This window comes from Haliotis rubra, unplaced genomic scaffold (genome assembly GCF_003918875.1).
Source record: "Haliotis rubra isolate DU_JTF1 unplaced genomic scaffold, ASM391887v1 Scf364, whole genome shotgun sequence".
Lineage (NCBI taxonomy): Eukaryota > Metazoa > Mollusca > Gastropoda > Lepetellida > Haliotidae > Haliotis > Haliotis rubra.
Genome location: NW_025767040.1, coordinates 249532 through 267265, shown reverse-complemented (window position 1 = coordinate 267265; position 17734 = coordinate 249532). Strand labels below are relative to the sequence as shown.

At 39.4% G+C, this 17734-nt stretch overlaps 1 protein-coding gene across 2 annotated transcripts in view; it reads left to right on the top strand.

Annotated features, from left to right (window-relative positions):
* LOC124285598 (WD repeat-containing protein 35-like) overlaps positions 1–17734 on the top strand; it is a 48104-nt gene that overhangs the window by 6632 nt on the left and 23738 nt on the right. The window contains exons 5-15 of one of the 2 annotated variants that reach the window (XM_046721853.1): positions 1514–1615; positions 2343–2422; positions 3241–3321; positions 4094–4259; positions 4858–5003; positions 5677–5802; positions 6576–6668; positions 13321–13413; positions 13676–13872; positions 15204–15276; positions 16076–16096. In XM_046721853.1, coding sequence (XP_046577809.1) covers positions 1514–1615; positions 2343–2422; positions 3241–3321; positions 4094–4259; positions 4858–5003; positions 5677–5802; positions 6576–6668; positions 13321–13413; positions 13676–13872; positions 15204–15276; positions 16076–16096 — 1178 coding nt within the window. The remainder of the gene's footprint in view (positions 1–1513; positions 1616–2342; positions 2423–3240; positions 3322–4093; positions 4260–4857; positions 5004–5676; positions 5803–6575; positions 6669–13320; positions 13414–13675; positions 13873–15203; positions 15277–16075; positions 16097–17734) is intronic. The other variant, XM_046721855.1, reaches the window with a different exon arrangement.

The window sequence follows — 17734 nt, the reverse complement described above, 5'->3', positions numbered from 1 at the left end:
AAATAACACGTGTAGGTTTATAACACCTAACACGGGTTACAACAAGGGAGTATTAATTGTTGTATTGCATGTGAAAACTTATGGGCCGACACTGTTTTGAGAATACAAACAGATCTTTACATGACATGATTAAATATCGAGGTAAAAAAACACAGAAATGGGATCAATTTGGATCAGTCATTATACAAATAGGGCCTAACGACACCAATCGATTTTGACAGAATCGTCTATGAAAACAAGTTGTAACTCGGAAACTAGGCAAAGCAGGAGACAAAATTAAATGACAGTAGATTGTGAGAACATATAGCTTTCATTTTCCACAACAATTGTCACGATTTCAGGTTTATAAAAGCCTGTAAACAAGATAATTTACCCCCTAAAATGTAGATGAATTCTGCATCGGCCCTCAAAGCTATTCCTCATATGACGTCACAGAGACGCGCCGCTCTGATTGGTTGAAATTTCGTTCGCGGGTGAGAATTGTGCACTGTTGTCAAAAAGGTCGATTTAAGTCAATTAAAGGTCGAAATGAGTAGTTTTAATGACGGGGTTTCATTTATAACGATGCCAGTTAGTGATTTATGTATTTGTACCCCGTAGGGTATATGTGATCTTTAAGTCTGGGCTAGTACAAGCTGCCGCACATACACATACACACGCATGCACATTGTCATATGAGCGAAATATTCTCAAGCACGACGTTAAACCCAATTTCACCTCACCTTGTATGATGCCATGGTGATTGTGAATGGCAGGGTATCTAAAATAGCACTCACATGCTTATTTATTCCCCAGTACGAACTCCTATTGGCATTTGTTTTTTTGAGATACAGAATTCTGATTTATGCTGCAGGGATTGGGAAAGGCAGGGGCCATGGGTCATTTTGCACATTAGAATAAAAAAATGGCCCATTAAAATTTGAAGTTTATTGTTGATACAAGGGCAGTGGCCCATTCAAAATTCAGAAAATGGCTAATAATCCTGAAAATGGCCCATTGTCAAAGTTCTCTATCCCAATCCCTGATGTTGTGATCAGCTTATTGGTACATGGAGAATTTAGAATCTGCCAAATTGTTTGGCTGATTGGAAAGTTCCCTTGATTTTGTCTCCCATGACAGTAAATGATCTGATGTCTAGATAGTTATCTCTCTCTGACACTGTCACAACGCACCACTGTATCACAACATCAGAAGCAGATTTCGTATAACATTGGTGATTAGATGCCTGACTCTGATGGTGTGAGTTCGAATCCTGGATGGGATTCAACCCAACGAAAGTACTAGAATCTGTACTTTACGGAGAAAGTGTAATCCCAAATATACCATATTTTACATCTGACCACTTTCTAAATGGCATTGTGTATTCACAGATTTCGTATATGTGGTAATAGAAGAACATTCCCTGAACACCTGAAATCCTATTAGCATGAGTACAGCTTTACCAATAGGCAGACTTGTGGTGGTGGTAGTCACAATGGTATGTGAACATCTGGTTTGACACTGATGTTGGCAGGTTCCTGGTACGAGGAGATGATTAACAACAGGAACAAGTCTGTGGTCAGGGGAATGAAGTGGAATGCTGATGGACAAAAGATCTGCATTGTTTATGAAGATGGTAAGTTTATTGTTGTTGTTGATGACAACATTGAAACATGATGATGATGATGATGATGATGGAATGATGATGGACAAAAGATCTGCATTGTTTATGAAGATGGTAAGTTTATTGTTGTTGTTGATGACAACATTGAAACATGATGATGATGATGATAAGTCCTTAAACATTAGATGTCTTGACCTAGTTTAAGGAAGGCTTGGAATTAAGCATGAAACTGAAGCTTCAGTCCTTGTCATTTATCTCATGTTTAAAGTTAAATATTTAAGGTGTCCCCAGATGCAAGTGCTATAATAGTAATCTTTACCTACCCAGGCTAGCTATTCTCGAAACGTTCATAGCCTTATGGACTTCTTAAGCCCATTCTTAAAACATTGGCTACGATCAAAGTTAAGAATTCTTAGGGCTATGAACGTTTGGAGAATAAGGGCCCAGGACTCCAATCCATTTCATTGCATTGTTTGTTGAATTCAGCCAAAGCTTTTTATTGTTTTGTGAAATACAACAAGTTCTTAAAACATGTTAAAAGGAAGTCATATACAGCATTGCAGTGAAGCTGACAAGCTATAAAATTGACCCTACAATTGCTATATTTTACCCCAAACTCTATGATGAATTGGTCCAAGTGACTGCTAGAAAATTGGTCCAGTACTTTAATTGCAAAGTTTAATTATACTCTGTGAATACACGTGAGAAAGTGTGGTGTCAAGACAGTGGTCTGTTTCAGGTGCTGTGATTGTTGGGTCTGTGGATGGTAACCGCATCTGGGGGAAAGAACTGAGAGGTCTGCAGCTGGCTTGTGTTGAGGTGAGATGGTCATTGTGCTACAGGTCACCTTGGAGACATATCAGTCCAAGTGCTGGGGTTGATCTGTTGTCAGTTTTTTGTAATTTTTTAAAGGGAACTGCAAGGGATTTCAAGTGTTCCACTATCATTTGCAAGAGGAAGGAGACAAGCATAATTAGCATGAATCAGGATAAGGAAAAATCAGTCCATTCAAACACTCAACTAAACACTGATAATAATACAGCAGAAACAGCACTATCAAACAAATGTACCTCAGATCTTGACTCTTTTACAACTGGTTAAGAACATTACAATTACGGTATATGTAATAAAAAGTTTTAACACAATCATTGCTAAATTACAAAGTACCATTGGGTGAATAAACTAAACCTCAGGATAAGTATAAAATATCAGTTTTAATCAGAAAATTACATTATCATGCCTCTCATGCAAGCCCTTGCTGAGTGTTAACATTTGTTATTCCAGTATATGTATTTTTAATCATCTTGAAACACACAAGGGTAATAATTTTCATACCATATGTCATTCATACATCTATCAAAGTTTGATATGGTTTCATTTTGTAATGTACTTGTGTAGGAGTACAATGCCAGTTTCATTATGAAGTGTTGCAACATGTTGACAGAAACATGCACATGGGCCCTTTTTGACCATATTGGCATTGCATCCATGTATGGAGCTTAATGGTAGTTCCTGCTTGGTGACTATATTTCCATATGGATCGTGGTGCCAAGTTTCAGATTGGCATATAGCACTGATTACAATATTTATCATATGGTAATGCTTTGTATTGAAATTCACATGTAATCTTGTTTCAGTGGTCCCCTGATGGCAAGAAGATCTTATTTGGAATGTTGAATGGAGAAGTTCATATATTTGACAACACTGGCAACTTCATTGTGAGTCTATAGTCTGAGAAAGGAGAACTATCAACCATTGTAAAAAGAATAATTTCTCTTGCAATGTATTATGTCAAAGCAGGAACTGTGGTAGCATTTCTGTAATGATGAGACCCGTGAAGATCCGATCTTCAGTATAGCATGCATGCCGCAAGAGGCGATAACAGGATCGGGTGGTCAGGCTTGCTGACTTGGTTGACACATGTTATCCCAATTGCGTAGATCAATGCTCATGCTGTTGATCACTGGATTGTCTGGTCCAGATTCGATTAATTACAGACCATTGCCATATAGCTGAAATATTGCTGAGTGCGGTGTAAAACTAAACTCACTCACAGTAATGATGGCCTAGTTGTCTAAAGCACTGCAGAAACTTATGATCATGGGTTTGAGTCCCAGTTCACTCGGATTATGGTTTGTCAGCACCAACCTTTGCTCTTGTTTCACCAAAATGGTAAATATGCAGAACCTGCATAGCTTTGGGCTCTCCTCACAAATCAAGCTGAAATGTTGTGATATAACTGAAATACTGTTATGAACAGTGTAAAAAAATACAATTCACTCACTCAGTAAGTCGGTCTCATGATTGTAACTGACAGCAATACTGACAACATTGGCATCTCTAAAGGGAAACTCATTTCAGATGCTATTGATAGCCTGGAAACAAAGCTAGAGAAATGTTTTATGAATCAGAAGATCATGCCCATACTGCAGTAATTGGTTGTAAATGCATCCATGAACTGTCGTACATCACCCCCTGTCAATGTTTCAGACCAAGCTCCAGGTACATTGTCTGTCAAATGTGACTGGCGCTATCCACATCGCTGGGCTGCAGTGGTATAATGGACTCAATGGATATGTGGAGGCAAACTGCCCTTGTTTTGCACTCTGTTTTGACAATGGCCGTTGTCAGATAATGAGACATGAGGTAGATGAAAGTAAGTACAAATCTGTCACTCACAGTAAAGTCTAAAATATTGAATAGTAATAATGACTACATTATGGATACTGAAGAAAGAAGATAGACCGAATGATGTTTGTTGCTGCAAGTTGAAATTGTTGGATTTGCTTGTGTTTTTCAATATGGAGTTGCCATGTTGTCTTCATGTAAGATTCAGGAGTCAGGGGTAGTTACCATGAATCTTGGATATCTTGTAATTGTTTCTACTGCGAAGAAAATATTTTAAGCATGACCCTGTATACTCCATGTTCTGTAAATCTGTGGACAAATTCAGCCATTTCATTCTGTTGAACTGGAATAAGGGTATTGATTATGACATCCAAATTCATCCATCAATTTCTTCTTAAGCATACGCTCTTCCATCCAGTTATGTCATCATGCTATTGAGATAGATTTCCTGGACACATTTGTTACTAAAGCTTCATTTGGGAAGTGATGTCGCAGTCTTCATTATAGTTACTTACACATTAGTATTCCAGTGGACATCCATTTTTGTGTCATATAATTCAGGATGTCAGCCTGTGCCTGTGGTCTCACCTGTGCCAAGGATAGCTGATAATGTTTCTGTGCTGCAGATCCCATCCTGATCGACACTGGTATGCACGTAGCCCAGATAGGCTGGAACCACTCGGGGAATGTGCTGGCTGTGGCTGGCTCCCAGCATGCAATGGGACAGGATAAGGAAGTCAATGTTGTCCAGTTCTACACACCATTTGGAGAGGTAGATAACATGTCATTACAATCCACTGTGTCGATAGAAGTACATATTCATTAACACTGGGACTGACATTGTACTTATTCACATTTATTCTGTTTCTGTTGTAACATTTTGAGCATGTTTTTTTAACTTTGATGCAGTTGCTTTTTTCATACAAATTTCACATTTGTGTTTTTGTGTCGAATTGTGAAGTCACTGCCAACAGACATCCAGGGGAGATATGTCCAAGTAGCCGCTACTCATTTTGCAGAATTGAGACCCTAGAATGTCACAGATACCCCTGATCTTATGTGTGAATCCCACATTTGGGCTGCTTCTGTTGCTTTGATTCTCAGCTGCTTTACTTCAGGCGTTTGGGCGGTGGGGTGACGTAGTGGTTAAAGTGTTTGCTTGTCACACCAAAGATCCAGGTTTGATTCCCCATATACGTACAATGTGTGAAGCCAATTTCTGGTGTCCCCTGTCATGGTATTGCTGGAATATTGCTAAAAGTGGCGTAAAACTAAACTCACTCACTCACTATCATATCATTTCTAAAGCCCATTTCTGGTGTCCCTCCCCGTGATATTGCTGGTATATGGCTAAAAGCGGCATAAAACCATACTCACTCCCTCATTCACATGTGTTTTACTTGTAATCACAAAGAAAATGATATGCCGTTAATGGATATTTGCAGCACCTGCGGACACTGAAGGTTCCGGGCAAGCAAATGTACGCCTGTTCCTGGGAGGGAGGCAGTTTGAGGATAGCACTGGCTGTCGACTCCTTTATCTACTTCGCCAACATCAGACCCGACTACAAGGTCACTCAATCTGCTCTTTTCCCCATCTGGAACCTGATTTTAATATGTTATGTTAATTATACTTTTGATAAGTTGCACCAAAATTCACATATGTTGAAACAGTTGACATTCTGAGAACAAGATTTTCTACTACCTACTTACTGTCTAAACTGAAGGGTGGAAGGGCAGTCACCAATTTACAATGGCCAATGAAAACAATTTAGAAAATCATCCTTATCTTTAGATGTACAAAGTAAATAATGAGGAAGCTATACATGATTGTATCATTAGGTATAATTGTCTAATTTGCACTCTCAGGTATAAGGGGCGGTGGGGTTGCCTAATGGTTAAAGCGTTGTCTCGTCAAGCCAAAGACCGGGTTCGAATCCCCACATGGGTACAATGTGTGAAGCCCATTTCTGGTGTCCCCCCCGTGATGTTGCTGGAATATTGCTAAAAGCGGCGTAAAACCAAACTCAGTCAGTGTTAGGTATAATTGTCTAATTTGCACTGGCTTTTGTGCATTATTCAGTGTAGATGCCTGCATTCAACCAGTGAATAAAGATCTGAAAAACATATGCCCAAACTGTAAGGTTACATTGTGTAATTACTCACTGTGTTATCATCTTATTGTTTATTTGTATTTACCAGACATATTTACATGCAAATGACTCACAATTGGGTTATGAGTGTTATACACATATATGCTGTGTTTATTAACATTCTTCATCCCATCATGTGACTTGTGTTATGGATGATGGAGGTGTATTACTGAGTGTATATATATGTTACAGTGGGGGTACTGCTCCAGCACCGTGGTGTACTCCTTCACCAAGCCCGACAGACCCGAGCACTGCGTCATCTTCTGGGACACAAAGAACAATGAGGTAAAACCTATAGCTGCAACTCTTTTTTTGCTATGTACAGTACAATGTATATTTTTCCTTATCCTGACTCATGCTCTTTTTGCTTGTCTTCTTCTTCTTGCGAACATAGTGGAACACTTGTATCTCCCTAATTGAAGCTCCCTTCAATGTAAAATCACTAATTAGTACTCAGCACGAGTTACCTCCCTTCCACAAGCTCGGGAACGAGGGCGCCACCTCCACCCATGTGCCTCACTCTCTCCTTCTTCGCCCAGTGAGCTGGACGTGAGAGCACCTGTGTCTCCCGACACACTATATCCTTTGATTATATTTAGTTAGTTACCTCGTATAGACATCTATAGAGGTTTAGCTAGTATCCTTCAACAATTATATATTGATATTTAGTCGTGTTTCTACTGTTTATTCACGGGGCCGCCGTGTGTTTGTTTCAGTGGATTACGTTGATAAAATTCTGTTCTGTTGCAGATTACGTTTTTATTCTGCTGCTGATCTGCATTTAATATGCCCTAGTTGTACTGCGCCATGTTCATTTTATTCACGCTTGCAGTTAAGGTACTAATTTATCCATTTCTGCCTTTAATAAATAATTACTTTGCGCTTTGAGACGCCGCAGCAGATAGGTCGCGAGATGCAGAGTCTAGCCATGACTGATACACCTGAACCCTCGCCAGTCTACTGCTGTTGGTCGAAGCCCCGCCCCCGTCTGGTGTTCCGCTAGAGTGCTGGAGAGGGGGCGTGATCCGTCCGCCTCCAAGAAGCGTCCTGCTTCCCCAGACATCCCATCGTCGCAGCCGAAGACTAGAGTTTTTCTACTGCATCTCAACGCCACCTCTGAGGAAATCAACGAAGTCTACTTGAACTTTCTCAGCCGAGATTGTTCCCGTCGCGAGATTTTGGGCCTGTATGATGATCAGCCGATCATCATACCTGATGTACATCAAAAGAATGACCGATGTCGGCAACAGTGATGTCAGCGCAGATCAACATGCAGCCTGATGTACCAACGATGATATTCTATGATCTTCCTGAGGGTCCGTGCGCTACCAACACTCAACGCAGACTTCACACCCCAGGGCAGCGTCGACCTCTGAGGGGAAATCAACGAAGTCTACTAGGACTTTCTCAACCGAGATTGTTCCAGCCGCTGAACTGGGCCTCTACGATGATCAGCTGATCATCATCCCCGGCGTCGCCACAGAAGCGACCGGGAGACATCTACAGTGACATCAGCAGAGATCGCCATGCAGCCTGATGTCTCTACACTGACGTCAGACGACTTCCCTGAGGGTCCGCCGCTAACATCGCAGAGAGGGCACCGACTAATTGCCGCAGACCATCCCAGATGAACTGTTGCGGCAAATCATGATCATGATGGAGGGCCACCACAGACTGGGAAGCAGCCAGCCTAAGGCCCGAGCCTTGCGAAGGTTCCAACGCAGACGACACCCCAGAGGCACCCCCATCAGCGTAGCAGCCACGACGGCCACCTTCGCGAAGGAAGTCGCAGACCACCTCCACTAAGGACCCAGATGTACAGCCTTCGGCGAAGGCCTTCGCGGCGGGATAGATCATCACCTTCCTCGGCTTCATCCTAGATGCGGACTCAGACCGTCAGACCTCACGAAAGCCTTCGCGAAGGTCAAATCGCCGTTCCCCAGGACCGGACGCAGAAAGCTGGCGAAGGCCTTCGCGAAGGCCTTCGAAGGACACCTGACTACACGAGCTTCGGCGGGCTATCAACATTCTCCTCACAGGTCTCCGAAGGTCAACCCATAGACGCGCCAGTTCACCAACACGATCTCCGGCGCCCGTTACCGCGCCCGATCTCCTCGTACATCACCACACAAGTCTGCACACAAGTCTACAGTCAGGTCTCCCCGAAGCCACCCGACATAGAGATAGAAATACACAGTCCACCATCAGAAGAGCATCAACCTCTCATCAGTGATGCTGGGATAGAAAATGATGGAGGCATCATTTTCTCAGACGCTGAGATCACGATATTGGATGGTAAACAACCTAGATCTCTTCACCTCCCAAGAGTGGCAACTTCGGCGCAGACATACCTGATAAAGGAAGACGAGGCAGGCGCCATCACCTTACCTCCAATCGACTTCGATTGCTGCGGTGCCACAGTATGTAGACACAGCCTACCATAAAGCCATAACAGTTCAAACGCCAGAGGCGTATGTTATTGGCATTAATAGATCTAGAACGATCAATGAGATTCTTATCACCAGATTTCGTGACACCGACTTCTGAAGATGATAGGATGATCTACTGCGGCTCTACTTATGCAGAACCAGCAAGAACCACACCCTGTATGAAGCTAACGGCTCATATATTGATCGGTTTCTAGACACTTCGCTAAGGAAGTCCCAGGCCACCTCCGCCAAGGAGCTACAGCCTCACCAGTTACAAGGGACGTCACGGAGGAGTAGCGCTTCACCGACCCACATATTGCTGAGTCGCGGCGAAAACAATACACTCACTCACTCACTCCTGTTGAACACAGAGGTCGTTCAGCGAAGCAAGCCATATATAATATATATACTGATCGGGCTCTGACTCAATACCTTCGCGAAGGTCGCTAAGGCTAAGTGGCTCCAAGTCTACCTCACACAGGAAATCTAGATTGGATACTTGAGAGCTTAGCGAAATCTCCGGCGGCCCACCGAGGAATTCTCCTCCAAGGTCTCCATATATTAGCCACTTTCGTCATATATAGCTACTTTCGTCAGTCCATTCAAGACATCGCATAAGTTGTCTATCAACTGTATGCCATATGCCGCCTATAAGCCTACGCGAAGACAATTGCACAGGCTATTTACAACACAGAACGTCGCTATATTAATTAATCAACGGCGTTGCATAGATCTTCACAGAAATCAACCTTTCCGTATAGATTGCTAGAATATGCAATCCCGACTACGATGATCACGATTATCTACATGCGTGACCATTACGCGAGATCTGCAGACAATTCAATATCGAAATTGAACAGCAGCCTTGTTACAGCGCAGTATAACTCATAATCGTCAAAGTTTCTGAGAAGAAATATGTACAACAAGTTCAGCTTTAATTCTACAATTATGACAATACATTCATGTATACAGTCTACAAGCTGACAACTTGCAAGTTTATTGTACCTTTATATAAGAAAGTCAGAATTATATTCAAAACTGAACTTACTTTCACGACAGCCAGGAAAAATAACCTACCCAGCATTAATATTACACAGCGAGGTATTTGGCGCCCGGAGGTTTCGCTAAGCTTTACCTTTAACCCTCAAACACGTGGTCACTTTCGGGTAACTTCGAAGCTACGGTGAAGACCGGCGATTATGCTAATATCAACGGCGACAAGATTTTTATACAAGGTTTTTTCCTGCTACACGGTGACATCACAGCTGGTATTCTACAGAATCAAAATGCCTTGTTCTGATTGGACCGCGTTGGACAGCGACCTCGCACGAGGTCGATCTTAGTTCACAGGGTCAACACTTACGTTACAAGTGACAACTATATATCAGTGAACGAGCAAGCCTCCTTACAGTCCAGTTAATCTGAACCTTCATGATTGGGCTGCTTTCTTCAGGGTTATAGACCTCCCCTGTCAAGTTAGGACGAGGGCACGGCAGTCAGGCAATTTTACATAAACTTCAACGAGGACAGACACACCTGGTTGTGCACCTACATCGTCAAGGACTTCAGAGCGAATAACCTAGACGACGGGATACAAGTGGATCTAAATCCACAGCGTCTCAGACTACAGCTGAATTTCATAATCAAGCTACTAACACAACTAGATGGTTAGTAAACCTACTTAAACTTTCTGATTGGAGAATTAAAGCGGAAGTTTCACCCTCCAACTTGGGATCTGAATATAGTGCTCCAACACCTCACAAGTGAGGTTTATGAACACGCCTGGATGACATATTTGGACTTCATGATACGATGATTCTATCACGATGGCCAGCAAGAGCACTGTAAATTTATCTCCACCGAACCAAACAGAAGGGAATAATACAACAGATTATTTCCTCTATCATCAACTTCACGCAGAATGAAATCTCACGTGCTATATCTCCGTTTGGATCAGAACTGTCATACTACGTGCATACAAGACGGATGGACCCAATCCGACCCTCCATGAGCTTTTAATACTCATGATATTAGAGCTTAACTTCTGCATTGATCTACACAATGTTATTTGTAATAATGGAGGGTTTATTTTCTGGAGATCCGATATGGTGATTGCCAACCATTATCTGAGAGATATCATCACCGAGGGGCGTCTCAGGTATCCACCAATTCGATCCCATGGTCCTCGCTGACAACAGTTGACAGTTCTCGGAGAAGATAAGTCAATCTTACAGATTTCTACTTATCTTATAACAGTACTAAATAGCTACATGCTATATGTAATTTGCTTAAGTTCTTTTATCATCACAGTACTATGATTATTACATCATACAATATATAACTTAACAACTCTACAGAGTTGGTTATTATATATTTACCTTAACTTAATTATATCTTAAGCATAGTACTATACTCAGATTGTAAAATATATATAAGCTAACAAACTCTACAGAGTTTGGGCTATTATATAGGTAGCTTAAGCTTATTCATATCTTAAGCTCAGTACTATGTTTATATCATATAAGTATATTAGCTAACAAACTCTAAAGAGTTTTTGCTATTTGGCTTAAGTCTCATCATATCTTAAGCAATATGGTTACATTATAACATGTATTAGCTAACAAACTCTCACGGAGTTTTGCTATATGTAACTTAAAAGCTTATTCATATCTTAAGCAGTACTATGTTTATATCATATAGGTATTTTAGCTATCAAAACTCTAAAAGAGTTTTTGCTATTATATATTTGGCTTAAGTTTCATCATAATTTAAGCTTTATGGTTACATTATAATTTGTATTAGCTAACAAACTCTCACGGAGTTTTGCTATTATATATGTAGCTTAAGTTTCCTTCAAATCTTAAGCTCAATACTATGTTTATATCATATAAGTATATTAGCTAACAAACTCTACGGAGTTTTGCTATTATATATGTAGCTTAAAGTTTCCTTCAAAGCTCAATACTATGTTTATATCATATAAGTATATTAGCTAACAAACTCTACGGAGTTTTTGCTATTATATATGTAGCTTAAGGTTTCCTTCATAAACTCAATACTAGGTTTATATCATATAAGTATTTTAGCTAACAAACTCTAAAGGGTTTTTTGCTATTATACAATTAGCTTAAGTTTCATCATATCTTAAGCAGTATGGTTACATTATAAAATGTATTAGCTAAAAGCTCAGTACTATGGTTATAACATAAAAGTATATTAGTTAATAAACTCTAAGGAGTTTTTTGCTATATACATTTAGCTTAAGTCTAATCTTATCTTAAGCTTGGTACTATGGTTACATTATTAATCTATAAGCTAATAAACTCTACAGAGTTTTGGCTATTATATATGTAGCTTAAGTTAATTATATCTTAAGCACAGTACTATACTCATATTGTAAAAATATATTAGCTAACAAACTCTACAGAGTTTTGCTATTATATATGTAGCTAAAAGCTTATTCATATCTAAAGCTCAGCATTATATCTATATCATATAAGTATATTAACTAACAAACTCTAAAGAGTTTTGCTATTATATAATTAGCTTAAGTTTAATCATATCTTAAGCTTAGTACTATGTTTATATCTTAAAGTATTTTTAGCTAACAAACTCTAAGGAGTTTATACTAAGATATTAACAAGCTTAAGTCTATTAGTCTTAAGCATTGTATTAATGTTATATATACTTTATCATAATAAGTACTTTGTAATAACCTTTATATGGCAGCTGATAAGTTAGCAGCAGGAATTCATCAGTTCAGTACCTTTATGAAGTTCCCATAGGGTTATTACAATCATCACAGTTCAAATCACTAATTATTAAAATCCAAAATTATTATATATTTCCCACCTCCCTTTCCGTCCGGAGTCTACAAGCAAAAGAGCATGAGTCAGGATAAGGAAAAATATGTAATTTTTAGAGTAAAATTGATATTTTATACTTATCCTGACTCATGAGGTAAGCCCTCCCATCCTCCCCACATAACACTTTGGATTTCCCTGTAAATTCAAATGTTGGGCTCAGTATATGAGGAGAGAGTGAGGCACATGGGTGGAGGTGGCGCCCTCGTTCCCGCGCTTGTGGAAGGGAGGTAACTCGTGCTGAGTACTAATTAGTGATTTTACATTGAAGGGAGCTTCAATTAGGGAGATACAAGTGTTCCACTATGTTCTCAAGAAGAAGAAGACAAGCAAAAAGAGCATGAGTCAGGATAAGTATAAAATATCAATTTTACTCTAAAAATTACATTTTGTGTCTCTCCTCTTGGTGCTGTTGATCACAGGATTGTCTGGTCCAGACTCGATTATTTATAGATGCTGCCATATAACAGGAATATTGCTGAGTGCGACGAAAAACTAAACTCACTCACTCACTCACTCACTCTCCTCTTGGTATGTTGACCTTAAAAATAACTAGACTCCCCTTACAAATACTTAACTTACTTAATTACCTATTTGCCTGAATAATGATGGAGTATTTGGTTTTATTGTGACCTGTGTTTTCAGAAATATGTGAAGTATGTTAAAAATCTCATCGCTGTCACAGCTTATGGAGATTATTGTTGCCTGGCAACTAAAGCTGACGAGATAGCAGGCCAGGTATGTAGACTGTTATTAACTTATTACAAATAAAGAATGTTTTATTGTTTGATATAATTTCTGATACTAAAAAATATGTTTTATGCTCATTCAAAATCCGACATGCAACATAAAATGACATACCGGTAATCTTTACTTATCTCCCCTTGACAAAGAATGTATTATTTGTTTCATAACAGATCTCTGTCTTACATGAAAAGACATGTGCAGTATATTGACTTATTAAGTAGTAGATGAACTGTCAGCTCTCTTCTACCCTCAGTATGTGTTGGTTCTGTGCAACTCTATCGGCACCCCACTTGACTCCAAGTACATCGAGATGGACCCCATGTACCTGACAATGACCAAGACTCACATTATCACAGCATCAAAGGAGGCCTTCTATACCTGGCAGTTCAAGAACCCCAAGAAACTGGCCACCCTGGAGATGGCAACCAAGAGGAAGGCTGGCTCGGAGAGGTGAGGAAGGTCCTCAGAATAACAATAACGTAGAAGGCTGCTTGCAGAGATACAAATTATGAAGATGATTGCTCTTTACACCAAATATGTGGCACTTGCATGGATTGGAATGTAATTAAAACTATGTTGACAAATATCATGAATCATTATGTGCCCTGATATTCCATACAGGTATTATTGGTACCAGTATAATCAGTAGTTGCTTTGAGAGCATTTGAAGGGCACAGGTGGGTAACCCCTCTGAGGAGCTACTAATGCAGAGATGCATCACTTCTTGCCTGAATCTTTTCACCTTGTGTCAATCCAAATTTCATCTGGATTATGAATATTGGTTTGTCCATGCTTGTGAATTTCAATGTCAAAGACCTGGGTGCCGTTCCACTAACCGATCTTATCTAAGATCAGTCTTAGCAAGTTACGCCAATTTTACAATTGTTTTAGCTAAAGGTTACGCCTGTTCCACAAACCGATCTTAGGTTGATAGTAGCCGGTCCCGATCTATTACGATCTGATACTAGCTAAAATCAAGACTCTTTCTTACGAGAGATAGAGATAGAAAAATGTGAGGCACAGGTTATCTCCCTTTGTATAGTCTAGCAGACGAGGGAAGTAGTTTTGGAACCAAGATACCTTGAGCGAAAGCTTAAGGTAGTGAGCACCTTAGTTTCAGGGGACAATTGAATGCTGGGTATCTGGCATAATACGTGGTTGAACCTTGTTAATCAGCATAAACAACGCGTGCCGAAGCATCCTGCACCTCCACCATCTGATAATGTTTCTGATAATTTGTGAGCAGTCTCAAAAAACACGCTCACAGTGTAGTGCTCGCTCTTCTTCTTCACATAGAATCATGAAAGCCGCCATTTTGGTTTCTCTATTTTGATTTTAGCAATCCTAAGTTGGTCATGAGCAACGTAGACTTAACTTTAGATCTTAACTTTACGATTGACTTGGGAAAGATTGGTTAGTGTAACAGTATGCCGATCGTAGCGTCACGCTAAAATTGGGATTTTAGGGAACATGATTGGCATAGATATAAGATCAGTTAGTGGAACGGCACCCAGCTCTTTTCTCTCATGCCAGATTATTTCATATAGGACACATCACACTTTATGTTGTTACCATGGTTACATATGTAGGGAAATAAACCATTGTTCTTTTATTGTTTCCATGCACCTTGTTAAGCATTCATCATGTGTTTATCAGTTGTCAACTGATCACCGAGAAAATCCACAATAAAACAGAAACTGCCAATTTTCTTTTTGACAAATATTTTTTTAGTTTTAAATGTATTGTGAATCTTTGTTCTTCACACATCCTATCAATTTCAGATTGTACCACATTGATGATATGCCATCAGGAACAGCTCCACAAGAAGATGTGGATTTCAGCAAGGCTTTCACTGTGAGTGTCATGACCATGTGTTGATCTGTCTGATTCTGTCATTTCATTGGAACATTTATCACAACTTGATGAATTATACTATATTTTTGGCAACTGATCAGGCTTGATTACACTGATTATATGAGTCCTGTAGTAAAACGATGTCTTCTTAGACATCTCAGGTGACACAGGTAGCTATCTTGTCTAACGTGCTGCAGTTTATCGTGAGTTATGATAATTTCACCAAAGTGGGAATGACATACGACTTGTAGCTCTTGTGGATTTCTTCCAAACCCAAGCTGCTATACTGTAATATGAGATATTGTTCAAAGAGGCATTACAGCCAACTCACATGTGTTAACTCAGATTCATTTTTAACCATGGTTATTTGATAAATTATCTCAAATGTCTTTTTAGTAACAGGGCCAGTAGGGTAGCAAAGTGGATAATGTGTTCACTTAGCGTGCTGAAGACACAGGTTCAATTCCACCTTTGAGTATAATTTGGTTCACACATTTCTTAGTCCCTAGACATGATTTTGCTGGAATATTGCTAAAAATGGCTCACTACAACACTAAATCTAAAACAGTCTACTAAAATCTAACATGTTCAGCAGAGATTCTATTCTATTAAATCAGGGTTTACATGTCACCATGAAATTTACTAGAATCATGCTGACCATGGTATAAAACAACATTCATTCACTCCACTTTTTTAAGGTACTTTGTTTGCCATCACAGTGATGTTTCTGAATTTTTAGTCATACGATAGTTTTCTTAGTCTTCATTAAAAATCCGCATGTCTTTTATTTGCACTGAAGATGCTGAAAGGAAAACTCCAGGTATACTCTTAATACTTTTTGTTTTGTTATATTTTTGTGGACTTAGTGGTTTTTGTCTTGTTGGGTAGAGTAGTTTCACATCACACAGAATAATTTATTTTCAGCTAATGTGGTGGAGCAAGAAAGCGTGCATGCTCTTAACACTTTCAGATTTTTTATCACATTTTCATTTTATAAGTATGCTTTCATTTGTAATATGCATAAGTTATCAAGCATGTAACATGTTTAAAATCATCTCTACAGATCAGTTTATCATGAAGAAACAATTAGCTTTAAGCCTTTTAGCAAATAGATTATGCAAATGTAGCTATATTCTTAGTTGCTTTTATTTGGTGTTGACATCCATATGTTAATATGAATCAGATATTTGCAATAATAAAATAGAAAGAGTGTCAGTGAAATAGTGTTACACTGTTATTGATAATATTTAAATAGAATCCTTCAATGTTGTATAATGGTTGTTATTTAACATTATACATAGATTATTGTTTATGCAGTATACCAGTTCTTCCTATGTTCAGCTAGGATGAGTCAGTGTCTTTTACTGAAAGTTTTTGACCCTGTATGTTTTGGGTGACAAATGTGATCGGGTGGTCAGGCCGCTGACTTGGTTGACACATGTCATCCTATTCCAATTGTGCAGATCGATGCTCATGCTGTTGATCACAGGATTGTTTTGTCCAGGCTCAATTATTTACAGACCGCCACCATATAGCTGTAATATTGCTGAGTGAGGCGTAAAACAAAACTCACTCACTGTAAGTATTTCTGTAGACTTTAAGACAAGTTGATTCACCCTTTATGGTTGAAAAATCATCTGGTTCTAAGGATCAGTCGGGACACAAATTAAGTTGGACAAGTCTCTTTGGTCTCATGGAAATGTCGCATATTTTCACCAAACCAACTAGCATGATAGCAGGGTATGAAACTCCCAAAAATTTCAGCCAGACCACAGAGCTGGTTAGATGTAAAACTTGCCAGCCGTAACCAAAACTTACCTGCCCGCAAATAATTTAGGTTTGACAAGCAACGTAGTTTAGCAATTCATCATTTATTTTTACAAGTGAATTAATAATGATCTATTATCCTGAAATATGATGAATATCTTAATATATCCCGGTATCAGGGGTTTTCGACGATGTAAGACAAAACCGTAATTTTTATCTGTAATATCAGTTGATGTTTAATTTTACTAACCTTGGGTGATAAAGGATATATTCATCTATTTCACACAAAAATATTAAGTGTTTCCTACAAAAATAAGGTTGATGACATCGTATCGGGGAAACTGTTGCCATTCGCCACATCCATGGATTTTGTATGGGTTTTCGACGACGAGCCATACTTTTCGCTCCGCACTGCGAGGGAGTGTTGTGATAACGTGTCTTTCTATTTAAATATTGCCTGTCACCAGCAGACGAATGATCTTACTGAATTTTCGCTTGCTATTTTTTGTTATAAAGGCAATTGATTTTGCATCTGAAGTGGTATTAACGATCTCGGGTAAATAATATTGATGCTTGTTTGCTTTTTTAAACAACTTAACTTCCGGTTTTCAATTGTCAATACAACTTCTCACGACAGTGACTGGGCATCCGCCCTGCCGATGAAATTGCTTGTGCTCACCGATCGCGCACG